Source organism: Lithobates pipiens, unplaced genomic scaffold (assembly GCF_037356315.1).
Source record: "Lithobates pipiens isolate NorthernLeopardFrog02 unplaced genomic scaffold, aLitPip1_a1.2 Scaffold_30, whole genome shotgun sequence".
NCBI lineage: Eukaryota > Metazoa > Chordata > Amphibia > Anura > Ranidae > Lithobates > Lithobates pipiens.
Window position 1 is genome coordinate 109137871 of NW_027507791.1, and position 20871 is coordinate 109158741.

The 20871-nt window shown below is 39.8% G+C and overlaps 1 protein-coding gene across 3 annotated transcripts in view; it reads right to left on the reverse strand.

The window, feature by feature from the left end:
* The window catches only part of SCG5 (secretogranin V), a 142993-nt gene that overhangs the window by 13642 nt on the left and 108480 nt on the right, over nt 1–20871 (reverse strand). For all 3 annotated transcript variants that reach the window (XM_077464748.1, XM_077464750.1, XM_077464749.1), the window contains exons 4-5: nt 14348–14457; nt 1556–1609 (exon numbers count right to left, since the gene is read on the reverse strand). In XM_077464748.1, coding sequence (XP_077320874.1) covers nt 1556–1609; nt 14348–14457 — 164 coding nt within the window. The remainder of the gene's footprint in view (nt 1–1555; nt 1610–14347; nt 14458–20871) is intronic.

Consider the following 20871-nt stretch of genomic DNA (forward strand, 5'->3'; position numbering starts at 1 on the left):
CCACCGGATCGGGTGTATTTATAGGTTAGGGGGAATGTCCAAGTGTCCATGTGCTGTCATGTCTCAATTGGCTGTCCTGTATCACATGATAAACGTGTCACCAAAGGTTAAAGTTCTTGTATACATTAAACACGTAAGTCCGCCGCGGCGAACGACGGAAAAAGGCGTTCGAACGTGCGGACCGCGAATGTCGGAAATTCGCCGCGAAACGACCGCCGGGCGAAACGTTCGTCCATCACTAGTCCTCATTGGATGATAAACACTCACTTCCTGTTCTGGTGACAACAGTACATTTTTGGTTCCCTGCACCTTTCTGTTCCAGTAACAGAGGTCAGTAACAGAGGTCAAACAGACAAAGTGGATTTTTATGACAGTGCATTTCACTGCTAAACAGCATTAATGTACAACGTGCTATGCATGCTCAGCTCAGTGTATGTTTACAACACTGCTTTGTTCCCTAATGATGCGATTCCTGTGCGCATGCAAGAGAATCACATCATCATGGGCCGGTCAGTGATCATCACGGTGAGGCCAGTCAAGTGGCTTACGAGTCTGAACCTATAAGGAAGACCAGGAAAAGGTGGAAGCCCAGAGTGCCGACAGAGCTGTGCTGGAAGGGATCATTTGACAAGTCTGCCATAATGTATAAAATATGCTATGCATTCTAGCACATTATGGCATAAAGCTCCTGGGGGCCACTTTAAACTTTTTTTATTTTAAAGATAGAGATTTAATCAGCATTGAAAGATGCAAAAAACTTTCTATTAATGAAAACATTAAATATTTAAAGCAGAAGGCAAGGTAGAGTAAGTCATGTTTTAAATGTTGCTTCCCCGCTTCTTCTAAATTGGCAGCATACAGTCTGTAGGAAATCTCCATTAAAATATCCTTTTCTAACATGCCTCCAAGGAGTCAAGTGACTGCAGAGCTCCAATTGGTATGTTTAGGGTCAACACGATGCTAAATCCTTAAAAAATGGATGCCATTGGGATGATGTCACAGCTCTAAAGGCTGGTACTCACTGCCTGAATATATGCTAGTTGAACAAAAAGAGGTCGACATTTGGTCAGTGTGTACAGCAGCCTGTCCAGCTTCTGTCAAATGGGCATGCTGGAAAACAAGCAGCCGATTGGCATACGATCAGCGCTTGCAGCCAATGGCTGCGAGCACTGACCAGTGTGCTCTGTTGGGGAGGGCATCCCCCTATCAGAACACAACAGCACAAAGAGGAGATCTCTGTACTAACATTGCACAGTAGCGTGTACAAGGCTTAAGACATTGTCTGGCCTGAAAGTATTAAAGCCCACCAGCTGCCAGATAGACTCCCCCACTGAAGCTTTGTGGTCATATGATGCTTGAAAGCAGATAAAAAAAAAAAGGTATTTTCACTAAGATTTCTTTGGTAACTGTATGCAGTAAATATAAGAGCAGTGTGGAGGCAACATGGATTATTTTAGCCTTTCCTTCTACTTTAATTGCAATAGGTAGTTTGTAAACATAGAACATTATTGGGCACATTTTGCTCAGTTACAGAAAGCAGTGTAATTAGTGTTACCCTCTTCTTCCTCTGGGATGTCCCTTTAATCTTCTCCAACAATAACTTCTTATTCTGTATAACAAGTAAAAATAGCACATTACTGAAGTGTACACAGCTAAACACACAAAGAATGAATTCAATAATACAAAGAACAATCCCATCCAAAAAATACCCTACCATCCTCCCATGTACTGTTCTACCCATTCTGATTTTAGCAAACACAGGAGTCATGACTCTTCCCCTTGACTTCTCCATTCATAACAGTGAAGGAAAGCAATTACCATGTTTAGTTTTCATTTGTTCTTCATAAAGAAGAATTTAGGAAAAATAGCGTGACTGGCAAAGGTGGCAGACTAAATACCATCCAATAATAAATTCTAGTGTTTTTTTTATGACTGAACTGTTATTATGTTGTTATGATTAATTTAAATACAAAAGAGGAAATGAATGCAACCAAAAGTTCATGAGACTGTGGATGTTATTTGGGCTATTAAGGTGAAAAGAGCACTGAGTCACCAGTTAGACGTGTCTGTAATTTTAAAAAGATTTAGAAATGTCTAGCTTACTGTCAAACAATTAAGCATGGTTTGCCAGCTTCCAGGAACAACTCACAATTTCAACAGGAAGTATTGTAACTATTAATAAATTAGATCATTTTCAGAACAAAAATCTAAGTAATGTAACTTATTACACAATCTGTATGACAAGAACACTGTGGTAGACAGTAAGCAGACAAGACAGAATTTATATTTCCTGCCCCCTAGGCCAACTATCTTATGCCGCCCCATCTTACCCCAGTGGACTAATTAGACTTCATATCACATTAACAAGATCAGATGCCTTGCCCACAAAGCTCACTCTGGCAATACAATTTAGAACAGACAAAAAAGGCATTGGGGCATATTGGCACCCTACTCTGCTACTGTGGCAATCTGCTAGCAATCTGGTTGCAGATCTCTTGCTGTAATATACACAGTACACTATTCCATTAACAAAAATGCAAAAACTGCACAGGGCAGCAACAATAAAGACGTGGCGTTGGTGGTTAGATGAAACTATATATGAATTTGGTGCTGACCTTCATTCATGTGATGTGTGGATAACGGTGTGCCACCCCTGGCAGTCCTACCACCCTAGACCACCACGTATGTTGACTTATACATAAGTCGAATAGTATATTGCAAAGGTAAAGAGTTTATCTGTAATGTTATGCAGAGATCCAAGTAATGGTACTGCTTGTTATACTACTGAATAATGCAAACATTGGAAGATTAAATTAAAACCCTGATGCGTTACTTTGGAAAACGGAAGAGCCGGAAACAACTATATCATGAAAAACCCTTTTAAAATGGTGTGCAAAATTATATTGTAAAATGTACACTATTTAACCTACAGCTGCATCACCTGCATAGTAGATAAAACTGCATTGCCAAATATAAAAACAACATATTAACTGAGTACCTTCTGGTCTGGAGGCCCCACTACTGTATAATAAGACATGATTTCTAATTAGTTTAATGGGAATTCTCTCTTGGCGATGGCACTCACTAACCCTCTTTAGAGAGTAAAGAGTAAAAAAAGCTAATAATTTACTTTATGTGTGTAGCCATGGGATTGATACTGAATCCCACTGTTTTCCCAATTCTCATATCACATTTCAGATAGATCCACAATGTTTTTTTTACAGAAGTTCTCTTTCTGCAAATGAGAAACTTTAGCACCCCAGAGTGTTCCAGCCTTATTGAAGCTGCTAACAGTTTATCAGTAAAGTTATCAGTAAATGTTGCAGCGCTAGAAATCAAATGTTGAGTACTGACATATCAACATACCGTGTTATATAAAATAAATTGTGATTAGCATATACAAAAAACTCTAACACCATAATTTAATTGATAGTATCTCTAAATAAAGTGCACTGTGCAAATAGTAAATCGACATTAGTTATGGGGGTCAAATAGGGCAATTTATATATATATATATATAGAGCATTAGTCCCTCAAGCTGGCCATACACTAGTAGAGTTTTTAGAAAACATTTGTACCAAAATTCTCAGTAGATTTGATGACTCGATAAATGTAGTAGTTCAAAAGTACTTCAACATTTCTGATTTTTACATTCGATTTTTGAATTAATGTAGTTTTCCGAATGAAACCCACATTCCCTTATGAAAATGTGCTTGTTTAAAGAAGAATTTTCCATCTTGCTCCTTGATAGATCTTGCTCCTTGAAGTAGGTGACCTGTCCTCAGGGCCCACTAACAGGCCAGGTTTTATATATTACCTTGGGGAGATGCAGACTAGAATAATGCAATCACTGATCAGCAAATTATATGACCTGTGATGTATTTCAGTTATCTTGCAAACCTGGCCTGTTAGTGGGCCCCAAGGACAGGGTTGATGACCATTGCTTTAGTAGATTGAAGCGTACATCACAACTTTTTGCAATATAAAAAAGGGGCACCCTTTAGTGTGATACGCCCTTGTCACACTCCTAGTTTATTCAAACATTTCAAATGGACTAGAAAAGACACACCATTTAACAATTTAATATGTAAATGACATTATTATGTGCGATAACATTACTTTATCATGTGCGATAATTTTTGGCATGTTATATACCTGTAAAAGCCTCCCCTGTGTAGACTTGCAAAAGTCCTGAGCAATAGAGCTGCTGAGTATGATGCCGGTAGTCCCAGAATACTCAGAGCTGATTCAAGGGACATTAAAATATTCCCCTTTGCTTCTTTCCTGGGAGCTACATAAAAGGTTATCTAGCGAGGTGAGGGGAGGGGCAGAGGAGCTGGTGCAGCACGCTTCCTTAAGAGAGTCAAATGTTCTAGAAATCTCAAGGGCATATTTACAAGTGAATAAGTTGGTAAAAGGTTTGCTTCATAGTGAACTGGCGAGTTCCCCTCCATGTGCTCTCCATATACAGTAGCCCAAAGTCCATAAATTAGGCACCTTCAGAACTGATGTGTGCATTGGGCCTTGTCCCCCCCACCCCTCGCTCCCCAAATCTCTACCACGATTATTGGCAAACAGTAGTCTGTCAACTTACCACCATGCACTCTCTCTACATCGATACTGAAGGAATGCCAGTGAGTTTTGTGGCAACCTTTATATTGCATGCATGTAGCATATAGAGGACAGTTTTCCTACTTCTCAGCAATATGGCATCTAAACTTCCAGAAACCACAAGTGCTATTCCATTTTATTAAATATACTGCGTGATTCTGATTAGGAAAGGACAAGGAACCAGCCCTAGTCTTTGATAGCTAATAGAAACAATATACAACCAATGTATGTTTAAATAGTTTAATAGCAGTATTTTACCAGGCAAATGGATTTCAGATATTAATTGACAGAGTGTTTTGATGATAGAATTTTCTCTCATTATACCCAAGAGGACAGAATGATCTGGAGACAGTCACACTGATCTCATCGCTCATGTTGTGTCTGATCTCGATCTCGGTCTAAATCTGGGGATACTTTCAATAATTTAGGACCATTAGAAGGGGCTCAAAACAATTTTCCTTTTAAAGATACAAGTATTTTTCTCCTTAGGGATTCAGATCTGTGCAATTCTCACTGTCATGTCTGGACTGAAAAGTTACTGCATAGAAACGAATAGAAAAATAAGCTCCACACAAGGAATGAATAGAACATGGACATATTTTTTTTTCAATATGGAACTGTTATATACTTTTAAGTTATGTTGTGACTATGTGGGGGATTAGTGCTGTGCTTTATTAATTCTAATATTTGTAATATGCATTTTCAACCACTTAAATCTCAGAGCCCTTTCCTCCCTCTACCCCCATTGAGTCCAGGATCATTTTCTTTGTTACAATATATAGATGTAATTTCTTGCCTTATACATTATTATAGCTTGTGCCAACATACTGCAAATTATCATAGGGACAGATTGGATATTTACTTGGTAACAGATTTGGGTGCATATATGTTATGCCTTAGGTTTTATTTAGGAAGACATAGCAAAAAAAAAAATGTTTTAAAAATTGCATTTTCCTGTATTTTTTTTCACAGATAATTTACAAAAATTGTTCAACCCCAGATAGCTACCACAAAATACAGACAAAGGATTCTGAATTACACGGATATCATACAAATGTATTGTTTACTTAACACAGCAGAATGGTAATGCTCACAGTGAATGATTGTGGTTTATTTGGGAAAATGTTTTCCCCTCTGGTGAAACATTTTAATGCATGCAGAAAAAAAATGCTTACAATGTTAGTGTAACAAAAAGGGTGCATTAGCAGCGTTGCACTTCGAAAACCCCCTTCTCATCAGTGGAGCATGTCCTTTAAAATGCGCAGCCATGTCCACTGATCCGCTTGCATGTGAAGTCATCCAGGAGATCCCGTTACAATACACTGTGCCTGTGTACAGAGCTCAGGTTTGTCCTCCATCTCAAAGCACCGCAGGACTACAAATGTGAATGCAAAGATGCATCCATGCTGGGAGTGTTGAGTACATGGTTTTTCTATTGTAGCACTACCCTTGAAGGGGCTGCTGGTTAGATTTGAGCTTTCCGTTACCTTCTGTTCTCGTTTCACGTCTAGGGGTGTCCCGTGGTAGATGGCCCAGTAACTGGAGAGACTGACAACAGATCCACTGGAATGGATTTTATTTGCAAAATGTAGACAATGAACAGTCTATTAAATTGGGATCAGAGGGTTGTAAAGGAAGTTCAGGTACTCTTGGTGTCAAAGTCAAAATGTTGAAGAACTTGCTTACTTTGACTGCATCTAGAGAATAGCTATTCGCAACTGGATGTTCATTCAAGTTGGACAGTACCTCTCTCACAAAGCCTAGCAGCCAACAAGGTGCTTACTCAGGAACAAGTCTCTACCACAGACGTTGTTGTAGAACATACAAGATAATGTCTCTGCCACAGACGTTGTTGCAGAACACGTAGGGAAACTAAACTTGAAGAATACTCGTAGGATACCTGGATCTCTCAGCCAGTTTGGCGATATCCATGAGCCTGGATTCTCTTGGGTACTTCAGCCTTTCCAGGCTCTCACTAAGAAACCAACCCATACGTGGTCTTCTTCTGAAGAGTCCTCCCCTGGAATGCTTGAAATCACTGGGTCTCTCCCAAACCGGAGACGGCACCCAACCACCTCAGAATCCTCCTTTAGTTTCCTTGCCTCAGGCTAGCCAGCCCCGAGACATCCAAATCGGGTGGATCCGCACCCCAGGCCATAGCCTTCATGGGGGCTGGTCAGGAGGACCAGGACCATGAAGTCAGTACATCATTCTGGACCGGAACCCCGAACAACGTGACGTCCGCATCTTAAATACCCTCTCCCAGAAAACTCCCACTGGGCGGGCTCCGAGAGAGAGTAACTTAAGCACCTAACCTGACCATAGTTTTATGCCTGCCAGAAGAAACAGTGCCCCCTGTGGCTAGGCTGAACATCTCACAGTCCAGTCATACTGATGCAGAAGTCTAAATGTATACAATTGTACCCAAACCAAACTGCAGTTCAGGCATAACTTTAACTTTGAAAAACGCATAGCGCGTGCTCTTCAGGAGCTGCTGCTACACTATTTTAATATGCGAGTTGCGAATTTGCATTTGATTTTAACATTAAAGCCTTTAACTCTACTGCACTTAGTGGGTGCTCTTCTTGTTTGTTTGTTGTTCGGTCGTTTTTAGATTTCCCCCAATCTTATGAGGAGCAGCACTAAAGGCAAGAAGATATGTCTTCTTACTCTTGATGGTTCCAATGCCTGGACTAAGTTCTTTCATTTACATTTTATAGTCACAAGTTTTTGATTGTATTTTAAAAAGCAAAAAGTACTAACAAGGTGAAAAAATTCCCCCCAAAACTAATTGGTTTTTCTTTATAGAAAAAAGTTTTTTCAGTGCACAAATTTATATTATTGGGATTTTCTGTGATAAACCAACACAAAGTGGCACATAATTGTGAAGTGGAAGGAAAATGAGAAATGGTTTTCAAAGTGTTTTACAAATAAATATCTGAAAAGTATGGTGTGCATTTGTATTCAGCCCCCTTTATTCTGATACCCCTAACTAAAATCCAGTAGAACCAATTGCCTCCAAAAGTCACCTAATTAGTAAATAGAGTTCAGCTGTGTGTAATTTAATCTCTGTATAAATTAATCTGTTCAGTGAAGTCTCAGAGGTTTGTTAGAGATCCTTGGTGAACAAACAGCATCATGAGGGCCAAGGAACACACCAGACAGGTCAGGGATGCAATTGTGGAGAAGTTGAAAGCAGGGTTAGGTTAATATAAGAATATCCCAAACTTTGAACATCCCACAGAGCACTGTTCAATCCATCATCCAAAAATGGAAAGAGTATGGCACAACTGCAAATCTACCAAAGCATGGCCGTCCACCTTAACTGACAGACCGGGCAAGGAGAGCATTATTTAGAGTAGCAGCCAAGAGGCCCATGGTAACTCTGGAGGAGCTGCAGAAATCCACAGTTCAGGTGGGAGAATCTGTCCACAGGGCAACTATTAGCTGCGCACTCCACAAATCTGGTCTTTATGGAAGAGTGACAAAAAGATGTACTGGCCAGATGAGACCAAAATTTAAAGTGATTGTAAGCCTTCGTTTTTTTTTTTATTTAAAACAACAAACATGTCATACTTCCCTCCACTGTGCAGCTCGTTTTGCACAGAGTGGCCCTAATCATCCTCTTCTGGGGTCCCCTGGCGGCTCTCGCGGCTCCTCCCCACATTAGAAGAATCGCTCTCGTGGGGGGTTACCTCCATAGAATGTATTAAGGTGAAAAAACACAAGAGTTTACAACCCCTTTAACTTTTGGCCTCAAAGCAAAATTCTATGTGTGGCGGAAAACACTGCACATCACCCTGAACATCCCCACAGTGAAACATGGTGGTGGCATCATGTTGTGGGGATGCTTTTCTTCAGCAGGGACAGGAAAGCTGGTTAGAGTTGATGGGAAGATGGATGGAGTCAAATACAGGGCAATCTCAGAAGAAAACCTGTTAGAACCCGGGTTTAACTGGTAGAACCAGTTAAACCCACCCACCGCTCTGCACCAGATCATGTACCTGGTGCGTGATGTGACAGTTCCAGGTCTGGGGTGCGCGCGCGTTGTCAGTTAAAGTAATGCAGTGCTGTATCGCAAAAAATGGCCTGGTCATGAAAGAGAGTGAACCTTCCGGAGCTGAAGTGGTTAAATCCTGCCAAATCCAACTTTTTACATGTCTGCATAACGTTGCTGTCATTTGTGTAGATATCTATGAGAGTGTGAAGAGCACATTACATTTATTGGCAGAGACTATGTTCACCTGCTGTGCTACCAAGAAACCTGATACAGCAATCAATGTTCAATATAAAGTACAGATTGTCTCTGAACAGTCTTCTGCCTGAAAATGACACTGCTCTGCCATTGCATTTTAAGAAAAGGAAGGAGGGGTAGAGGTTTGACCCCTCCATATTTTATAAATGTGTATCATACCCATGACATATACTCCCTACGTATGGCTTAAAAGAGAAGTATGTTTTTTTTTTTTTTCACTCTTGTGACCTTTAGGAGAAGCCCAGCCTAAAAAGCCCAGGCTGGACTTCTCCTTTAAGTCTGTATTCTTTGCTTCTAATAAATGTGTGCCTAGCCTTGCCATTTGGAATTGTCCTGCTGCTGGCCTATTTTACACTGCTGTATTCTCCGCACTATCCTACATCATGTAGTAAAACATCAGCCTGTACTCCAGTGTTAATTTTGGCAGCAAATTTCGATTTAATTTTAGCCGTAGGACTGAAACTAAAATGCCATTTTAGTCCTAAGACTAAGACTAAATCGAAATTTGACTTCAAAATTAACACTGGTCTGTAGTGTATGTTCATACCTCAATACTATAAATAATAACATATTAGATTCTTCACTCTAGCAGTATATAGTTTGGAAATTGTAGAGAAATGGTATCCAATGCATTACAATTTAATTACTCCCATTCAATTTTAGATGACTAAAATTATTTTTAGTTGACTAATATGTACTGGAGATTTTAGTCGGTCAATACGTAGCATATTTTAGTCTACTAAAATCTACTAGAGATTAAACTAAATATGACTAAAACAATTGCATAAGACTAAAATGGGACTAAAATGCCATTTTAGTCATCTGCAATTGTTTTAGTTTTAGTCATATTTAGTCGACTAAAATCTCCAGTACATTTTAGTCGACTAAAACTAATTTTAGTCGTCTAAAATCGAATGGGTGTAATTAAATTATAATGCATTATTTAACATTTCTCTACAATTTCCAAACTCATTATATATTTCTGGAGTAAAGAATCTACTATGTTAATATTTATGGTATTGAGGTATGAACATGCACTACAGACCAGTGTTAATTTTGAAGTAAAATTTAAATTTAGTTTTAGTCTAAGCCCTTGTACACGCGGTCGGACATTCCGACGGAAAATGTCCAATTGGACCGTGTTGTCGGATAATCCGACCGTGTGTGGGCTCCATCTGACTTTTTCCGTCGGAATGTCCGACCAACAGAGTTTGAGAGCTGGATATAACATTTTCTGACAACATGATCCGATCGGATAAAGTCCGATCATTTGCAGAGAATTCCGATCGGACAAAGTGCCATGCATGCTCAGATCAAATTACGAGACCAAAGCTATTGGCTACTAGCCTGAACATAGTCCCATCGTAACGAACGAACGTCATTACTTTCCGAACGATCGGATTTTCCGACAACTTTGTTCGACTGTGTGTATGCAACACCAGTTTCGGAAAAAATCCAACGGATTTTGTGATCGGAATGTCCGACCGTGTGTACAAGGGCTTTAGTCTTTTGGCCAAAATGCCATTTTAGTTTTAGTGGTATTTTAGTCATCTCATTTGTTTTAGACATATTTTAGTTGACTAAAAAAGTATTCATTTAGTTGACTAAAATGTTTTAGTTGACAAAATTCACACTGCTGTATACTTATTTTTTTTTTCTTGTACGTTTTTGCTACCGTAATTATATCCCATTAAAAATGTCCTGCTGCAAGCTAATATTACATTGCTGTTTTATCTGCAGGCATCAGATTAGCATAGCTGGGGGCAAAATTGGCCCCCATAGCTGTACCCTGCTTTTGTAAATAAAAATCACCATTAAATAATAATTATGCTCCAGACAGAAACGAGTGGCAAGGAGAATAAAATCAATTTGTTGTATATTGAGAGAGGGGTCATTGTTAAGAAAATGGGCTACTGCCTAGAGGCCAACTGTGTGGGGTATCGAGGTTTATAAGGAGCACACGTCTAGAGACACCCACATATATGTTTGGTTCCCAGGTGTATGGACTAAGTAGATCTTTTAGATGAGTCCCGTCTCGATTAAAAGAAGGGAGACTCTGAGCCAGGGGTTGGAGAAAGTGGTCTATGTAAATTGAATAACTCGTAGTAATACTGTCCATAGAGACTACTATAGGGTGACCTGGCGGATTATTAATATCTTTGTGGATTTTTGGTAAATTATATAAATAAGGTAAAAAAATGGTTTCTGAAAAAAAGCAGCCTCTATTTTACTGAGTGTGCTTTCAGTAAGGCCTCTTTCACACAGACGTCCCGTTCAGGCCCGCCTGTCAGTTTTTTAGGCGGACCTGAACGGGTGCTCCATAGAGGTCTATGGAGCGTCGGATGTCAGCGGTGACATGTCCGCTGACATCCGACCCGCTCCGATCCGAAAAAGTGTAACGGAGGAAAAAGCTATTTTTCCATCCGTCTGCGGATCGGATCGGGTGACGACGGGCACTGCGGTCCGTCGTCATTCGATCTCCCATAGGGGAGAGCGGCGCTGTGACAGGTCCGTCCCTGCGCAGTGTGCAGAGACGGAGCTGTCATCTCCCTGCTCAGCGGGGATCGGCGGAGTGATCCCCGCTGAGCAAACGGACATCCACGGGGCGGATCAGAACTGATCCGCCCCGTGTGAAAGGACCGTAAGAGCACGTGTGACTATAGCGTTGGATTCCTCTATGATTTCAGTTTCTCATAAGTGTTACTATCAGAAAGAAGTCGGTATGCCTCCATCATGTAATCAGTTTTATTCTGTAACCATATCCCTCCACCTTCATCCACTGATCTTATAATAATATCCTGATTGTCACTGAGAGATTTCAAAGCTTGATATTCCAGGGAGCTAAGATTATTATGAAAATGGTGAGAATAGTGAGGCCTGGAGGATTCAGATGCACAGAGGTCTGTAAGTTCTTGAAAGACGACTTGATAAAAGGTGGATAAATAAGGGCCTTTAGACTGAGTGGGGTTAAAAATCAATTTTGGCCTAAACGGTGTATGCACTATAGAAGGAGTGGACTGGGAATATTGGGACCACATTAAAAGAAATCACAAAGATCTTGGAATGCTTGTTGTTCAGCAGGAGTATCCATGGGACTTTTTTTCTTCGGGAGCCGTACTAGTAGTAATATTAGATTTCATATTATAGTACCTCTTAAGGGTTAAATTACAAACTAATTTATTAAGATCTTTAAATCTCAAAATAATACTTCATCCATTTAGTAATTCCCATATATCATATATCCTAATATACTCTCATAGTTGTTCTCCTTTTTAGAATAATACTTTATTCATCTGTCAATTGTTAATTTCTAGTCTCTAATTTCATATTCATCATCATCCCCCATAATTTACATACATACATTTAAATAATATTTAATCTATTTATATTTGGTGCTACTGCCCCCCATCTCATAATAAATACTCAATTTATTTAGTAATTCCCATATATCATATATTTTAATATATTCTCATGTTTGTCCTCCTTTTTATAATAATACTCGATTGACATGTCATTTGTTAATCTCTGGTCTCTAATTTATATCCATCACCATCCCCCATTAATTTACATATATACATTTAAATAATATATATTTAATATAAATTTTTTTACCATTAATTTTATACTATTTTTATGTTCATATGGTTACTTATATTGAATCTCCTTCTCAAGTTTATTTTAAGTTTGGTTTATATGAATTCATCTGGTACCAATTTATTGCAATTATATGTGTCACTTGTTCCACTTCTCAATACAATTCCGTGCCCGTCTATATATATTTTACTTCCTGCATAGACTGATAGAACTGAGGAAACAACGGATGTTGTGAAATGCATCTTCTGATTGGGCGCCACGTTACTTCCGGTCTATGGAGCTTACGTTCCACGCTGAGGCGCACTTCCGGCTCCGGCGCCTCTCGGCCCGTTGGACGCTGAAGACATCACACACTATTGTCATCATAGCATTCACAAGGTGGCGAATTTGAAAACCATCGCAGAAGCTGTATTATTATATCCCTCCTCTCCGGCTTGCCAGTGGTGTACCATCTTCGCTCCTTCATGGACCCATCAGTGACCTTGGATACTTCCCCCTTTGTTTATTGATATGCCTGATTACTACCAACTTTTCTGAGTAGCCATTTGGCTGTGTGCCTTTATTATATTAAATGCTTTTATATATACTGCACTTAGTCTGGTGATCTTCTCCTTTCTCTACATTATATTTTTTAGAGAGTTGTGCTTCTCCTCTCAAGACTGCTGCTGCCGCATTTAATTTTACATTATTATAATATATAATTATAATATACTATTAATATATTATAACTTTGGACAGTTTCTTTTAATCCTCTCCCCCCCCCCCTTTTTATTGTAAAAAGAGACTTTAATGTGATTGGTCTTTCGCGCCATCTCATCCCTCTTGTTTTTATTTCGATATTGTTCTATAACACCACATACAAACTGAAGGCATACCCAAATATGTTATTTAAAGAAAATATTTAAATGATGCTAAACAGTGAAAAAAAGCAATGCATTAATCAGTGGAAACAGAAAATGTGTAATAATCACGATTTATTAATGTAATGTGTAATAATCAAGATTTATGTCTCAAAAACAAAATAAATTAGAAAGTATGCAATCAAAATATACAATACAATCAGTGTCCCAAATGTTTAAAATATTCAAAGTCCACTGTGAAAAAATCAGTGAACGCTACTGCCTTCCAAAATGTGTCAAACACAATCCCTTTAACCAACTGTAAAAACAGTTTCTTAGTGCTTTTCACTCATATATGCTTACCTCACAGTTAGACCTTTAAGTCATAGGAGGTCTGTAAGCACTTAATCATAGCCCCATCATACATGACAAAATGATCCCACAAGCACAATCTGAGAATAGATTTCTTATATCCTGGTTCACTTCACAGTTCATCAGATGATGTATCCAGTGAGGAACCATGGAAAGGTTGGGGTCACCTCCTAGAATGAAGTTGTGCGCTTGATCCTTCAAACCTTGACAGACCAATCCAACATATCCAACAATCCTGCATTTATTTACAGTTGTAACAATTATTTTTGAAAGAATTCATGTATTTTCAATGTTGCCTTCAAAGCTGCATGGAAAAGACCCTCTTTCCATTGTACAGAACTTAAAAAAAAAGTTGCATTAATAGATGTCCCTCATAGCAGTGCCCAGCTTCCAATAACTTTTTTGACAGTAGTTTGCCTATTAGTCTTAAAAAGGGTACAATTTATAATCAGCATTTGCCCCTCATAATCAATGATAGGATTTGCCACTAAGTTTGGGTTTGCTAAATTTCAAAAAGGATTTGCAGCACCCTTCAAGGCTTTTAATAGCCTTTAATCTTCTAGGCCAAGGGCTGAAAGCACAGGTGGACTTCAGAAAGCTCTGAATGCCTTACATGTCTGTCCAGAAGTTTCTCTGTTAGGTATAATAAATAGGGTTGTAGGGACGTCACACTTACCCATTTATTTACTCCTGGATAGTTGTGTTCTGGATCATATAGGTTCTGGTGCAGCTGGTATTCTTTGCTGAACTGGGCTGTGTCTGGTGTATTCTCCAAACAACCATCACCTGTTATGAAAGCAATATAAAACAAAATTTAACTACAGACTATATTCACTGTCCTCCACCCCTTTTTTTTAACCACCTAACGTCCGGTCTATTATAATAATATGGCTGAGTGGGCACACTGTTATCCCTGGTGGATGTCCTATGATATGAACACGGATCGGTGTACCGGGTCGGCCCTGGTACCATGTGATCACTGAACATTCACAGCGATCACATAAGTTGTGCACAATGGCCTTCATTCACAACCATTCTTTCTGTACTATTGTGATCTCTGTGATTGATCACAGTGATCACATGGTACAGGGCTAATCACAGCGGGCATGTACCATGTAATAGCTGTGGCCAATTACAGCTATCACAATAATACATATTGGAACAAAAATCTTGATTACATTCCCAGATGTGTTACTATGGTGTCACTGTACTGCTCTAGAAAATGTATATAATATATATATATATATATATATATATATATATATATATATATATATATATATATATATATATATATATATATACACACACACACACACACACACACACACACACACACACACACACACACACACACATATATATATATATATATATATATATATATATATATATATTTCTTTTTTAAATACTTTTACCAGTCATTGTTCCTGATCACCACCACACCAGTCATATGGTGATGCTGTGCTGGTCTGATGAAAATAAAAAGGTGAAAATTGTTTTTAATTCAATTCACCATGCCTCTTATTAACCACTTGCTTACTGGGCACTTAAACCCCCCTCAGTCCCAGACTAATTTTCAGCTTTCAGCGCTGATGCACTTTGAATGACAATTGCGCGGGCATACAACACTGTACCCAAATGAAATTTTTATAATTTTTTTCCCACAAATAGAGCTTTCTTTTGGTGGTATTTAGTTACAGCTCGGAGTTTTATTTTTTGCTAAACAAACAAAAAAAGATGCAAAAAAAAAAAAAAAAAAAAATCATGTTTTAATAGTTTGTTATAAAATTTTGCAAACGGGTCATTTTTCTCCTTCATTGAAGTGCGCTGATTAGGCGGCACTGATAGGCTGCATTGGTGGGCACTGATGGGCTGCATTGGTGGGCACTGATAGGCTGCATTGGTGGGCACTGATAGGCTGCACTGGTGGGCACTGATAGGCATAGTTAAGGCGGCACTAGTAGGCACAGATAAGGCGGCACCGATGGGCACAGATAAGGCGGCACTGATGGGCAAAGATGGGCACAGATAAGATGGCACGGATGGGTGGCACGGATAAGTGGCACGGATGGGTGGCACGGATGGGCACTGATAGGTACCACAGATAGATGGGACTGATGGGCACTGATAGGTGGCACTGATAGGTGGCTCTGATAGGTGGCACTGCTGGGCGGCACTGCTGGGCACTGATGGGCGGCACTGGGGTGCAGCACCTTTGAGGCAGATTGGGTGGCACTGTGGGTGGCACTGTGGGTGGCACTGTGGGGTGGCACTGTGGGTGGCACTGTGGGCACTATGGGCACTGACGGGGGGCACTGACGGGGGGCACTTACTTTTGCTTTTTATTTTACTTCAGGATGGCACTGCGGGAGGCAGGTGGGCACTGGCAGGTGGCAGGTGGTCCCTTGTATTGATGGCCGTGATCGGGACTGATGTCCCGATCACGGCCGCCGGTGATCGGCTTTTTTTTTTTCTCCTCGCGCTGTCAGCGCGAGGAGGAATAATAGCCGATTACCGGCTCCGTTCTATCACATGATCAGCTGTCATTGGCTGACAGCTGATCACGTGATAAGGGGTCGGGATCGACCCCTTGCACGGATCGGTGATCAGGCGAGTCTCATGGACTCGCCGATCACAGAGCGCGCCGCGCGCGCCCCTCAGGGGGCGCGCAGGCCGCTCGTAACCGGGACGACGTCAATAGACGTAGTCCCGGAAATGTAGGTCCGTGCTAATGCCGTCATTTGGCAATAGCGCGGTACCGAAGTGGTTAAATACCTTCAGGTGTCTGCTTTCAAAAAGAGGTTATATTGAGGGTGTTTGTACTGTCCTGGCATTTTAGGGCCTCAAGAATTGAGACAGGCCATCAGTGCATCAGGACTGATCAATTTTCATATATATATATATATATATATATATATATATATATATATATACCATAGTTTGTAGACTATAACTTTCACACAGACTAAATAATATACACTGATTTGGTTTATTTTTTTGAACAAAGAAATGTAGCAGAATACATTTTGGCATACATTCATGAATAAAGATTATTAATTTGCACAATTCTATAATTGAAACTAAGAAAAAAATGTTCTTGTGTTCTTTCAAATCGTTTTCATTTATATAGCAAAAAAAAGTGAAAACCCCAAATGGTGAATAAATACTATCAAAATAAAGCTCTATCTGAATCAAAAAATTATCAAAATTATATTTGGGTGTTGGTATTTAAAAATGTGACAGTGCTGAAAGCTGAATATTGGCCTTGGCAGGAAGGGGTGGAAGTGTCTAGTACTGAAGTGGTTAATTAAAAAGGAAGTGTAAAATATACATTTTTAGACACCTCTCTATTCATACCTGGAAATGACTTGGAAGATGTCCCAGCAGAGTTTGATTACTTTAGCAAATGAAGGAATGTCAGACGTTGTTATCTAGAACTATAGCTATAATTATAGCTATTATCACTCTCTCCCCCCCATATTGGTTCTTTGCTATGCTTACTTGTTGCTATTTGGGTGAGGGTTGCTAAATGATGAAATCCTCCAAGACAGACTGTTATTGGTTATGGGTTTGTGTTTTCTTTATGAACTTAGGTTCTGTGGTAAATTACAGGATGCTACATACCTCGTGTGAATTTTATTGGTAATAAATTGTAATGTTCTTCATATATATATATATTTTGCTGAGTATGTTGTAATGCTGATTTGTTTAATAAAATTTTCTGTTAAAAAAAATTATAGCTATTACAAAATAAATCCTACGCCCCTGATCTTTGATTTGTTGAAGGCATACCTCTGTAGGCAGCCGTTTAGTAGGTAGACAAGTAGATATAGTTACAGGATGAATACTTTTATCTCTGTACGGAGTCATTTTGCTTCTATGGTCCTCTGGAAGACCTAGAAACCTTCCTCAGATTTAGGCCTTATGTATGTTAACAGAAAACCCACGGCACTCCACTATACATACAGAATACAGGGGGAGAAGTGGGTCAGAGCTTGATTTTATCCCCATATTTCAGGTCTTCTCACTATAAAACTGAAGGTACCTGCTTTACATTGCTGTTGATAGTTCTGTTGATAGTTCAGAAAGTTTGACATAGCCACAGATTTACGTATAAGTAATCATAAAAGGTAAGTGGGTCACCCACTCAGCATAATTGGTCTGAGATGAATGGTTTGCTTGCTTTTTTTTTCATTGTGGTACAGTGCCTCTTACACAGAAATAGTTCTTGGTAACTTATTTACCAAGAACAGTTCCACTTTTGTGCCTTTGGCAAAAAAATAAAAAATTAACAGCCAGCCAGCCCCCTAATGACTCGTGCTTATTCTCATTTACTTATAGACTGATGGACGCCACTTAATGAGCATGGGAGCAGGCAATCAGCTAGACAGAAATGATGGAACAGGTAGATGCAAGACCAAGAAAAGGTTAATATTTTCCAATGTGTATGCATTTTTGTTAGTAAATGGATTTTATTCACACAGAACTAAACTGGAACAGTATACATTTGTGAATGGTTTTAAAGGATAAGTTGAACTTTCTGCAAAAAATAATAAATGCACATATTTTTGTAAGCAAAGAACAATTGCATTTATTATTTCTTGCACAGAAGCCTGTAGAGCACTGCACCTGCAATCAGTGAATCGCAGGTGCAATGTCAAGCTCCTGCAGACATACAGTGGGGCAAAAAATTATTTAGTCAGTCAATTGTGCAAGTTCTCCCACTTAAAAAGATGAGAGGCCTGTAATTGTCATCATAGGTATACGTCAACTATGAGAGACAAAATGTGGAAACAAATCCAGACAATCACATTGTCTGATTTTTGAAAGAATTTATTTGCAAATTATGGTGGAAAATAAATATTTTGCCACCTACAAACAAGCAAGATTTCTGGCTCTCACAGACCTGTCTCTTCTTCTTTAAGAGGCTCCTCTGTCCTCCACTCATTACCTGTAATAATGGCACCTGTTTGAACTTGTTATTAGTATAAAAGACACCTGTCCACAACCTCAAACAGTCACTCTCCAAACTCCAATATGGTGAAGACCAAAGAGCTGTCGAAGGACACCAGAAACCAAATTGTAGACATGCACCAGGCTGGGAAGACTGAATCTGCAATAAGCAAGCAACTTGGTGTAAAGAAATCAACTGTGGGAGCAATAATTAGAAAATGGAAGACATACAAGACCACTGATAATCTCCCTTGATCTGGGGTTCCACGCAAGATCTCACCCCGTGGGGTCAAAATGATCACAAGAATGGTGAGCAAAAATCCCAGAACCACATGGGGGGACCTAGTGAATGACCTGCAGAAAGATGGGACCAACGTAACAAAGGCTACCATCAGCAACACACTACGCCACTAGGGACTCAGATCGTGCAGTGCCAGACGTGTAGCACTGCTTAAGCCAGTACATGTCCGGACCCATCTGAGGTTTGTTATAGAGCATTTGGATTATGCAGAAGAGGATTGGGAGAATGTCATATGATCAGATGAAACCAAAGTAGAACTGTTTGGTAGAAACACAACTCGTCGTGTTTAGAGGAGAGAGAATGCTGAGTTGCAACCAAAGAACACCATACCTACTGTGAAGCATGGGGGTGGCAGCATCATGCTTTGGTGCTGTTTCTCTGCAAAGGGAACAGGACGACTGATCCGTGTACATGAAAGAATGAATGGGGCCATGTATCGTGAGATTTTGAGTGCAAACCTCCTCCCATCAGCAAGGTCATTGAAGATGAAACTTGGCTGGGTCTTTCAGCATGACAATGATCCCAAACACACTGCCCGGGCAATGAAGAAGTGGCTTCATAAGAAGCATTTCAAGGTCCTGGAGTGGCCTAGCCAGTCTCCAGATCTCAACCCCATAGAAAACCTTTGGAGGGAGTTGAAAGTCTGTGTTGCCCAGCGACAGCCCCAAAACATCACTGCTCTAGAGGAGATCTGCATGGAGGAATGGGCTAACATACCAGCAACAGTGTGTGACAACCTTGTGAAGACTTACAGAAAATGTTTGACCTCTTTCATTGCCAAGAAAGCATATATAACAAAGTATTGAGATCAATTTTTGATATTGACAAAATACTTATTTTCCACCATAATTTGCAAATAAATTCTTTCCAAATCAGACAATGTGATTGGATATATTTCCACATTTTGTCTCTCATAGTTGAGGTATACCTATGATGACAATTACAGGCCTCTCTCATCTTTTTAAGTGGGAGAACTTGCACAATTGGTGGCTGACTAAATACTTTTTTGCCCCACTGTATCCTGAAGCTTTCTTGGCTGTAACTCTGTATAGGCTTACTATTAGAAAGTTTAGGGACATATCAGTGGACTACAAGAGTCCTCATCGGTGTCCTCACAGTCCAGTTTGTCACAGTGGCAGATGGGACTTGTATTTTTCTTATTCACAGATTCCTGTGAATGACGTGGCTGCGCAGGCAGAGCCCCACACAGCCACACTGTTTTCAAATGTGGCAGTGGGTGTGGGGAGAGGAACCCCCACCTGCTGTCACAATGAGGGGCAGGGCCATCTTAAAAGGCATTATGGGCCCCTGGGAAAAGAAATGCACTGGGGCTCCTACAAGCCTTCCAATTTATGCACCTACTCTCAAAAATTAAAGTATAAATAGTTCATAAATTTGAACAAACAGTATAAAAAGTTTGATATTATATATAAATATAAGCATTATATTTGATCACTGTATTTGTGTCACTATTGATGTCAGTGTCAGTGTCCCTCTCTGCAAGGGTTTGTTAGCTCAGTTTGCCTGCTACCCTATCACAGTACCACTTAAAAATTCATACAGTACTATACACTGACACTGTACTAATGACACTGGCTGGGAAGGGGTTAACATATAGGGGTTAACTGTGTGCCTAGCAAGTGTAATGTGTGTAAAATGTGCCATTTTTAGTTACAGAACTGGCTGTTTTTTCTCCCTACTTTCCAGGGAGAAAAAAAAAAGCCAAAACGCTGTTCTGTGAACAGAGTTGTGTGTGTTTTTTTAAACATTGAACTCTGTACTGTGATTGGACACAGCTGATCAGCAGGATTCCTTCAAAAACATTGGGTGAAACCTGTTGATTAACTTGTGCTATCTCCAATCACAGCACGGGTTGGCAGTGGGCATGCATGCATGCCCCATAAACCAGGAAGACAGATGGAGATGTACAAGTATGTTGTCTG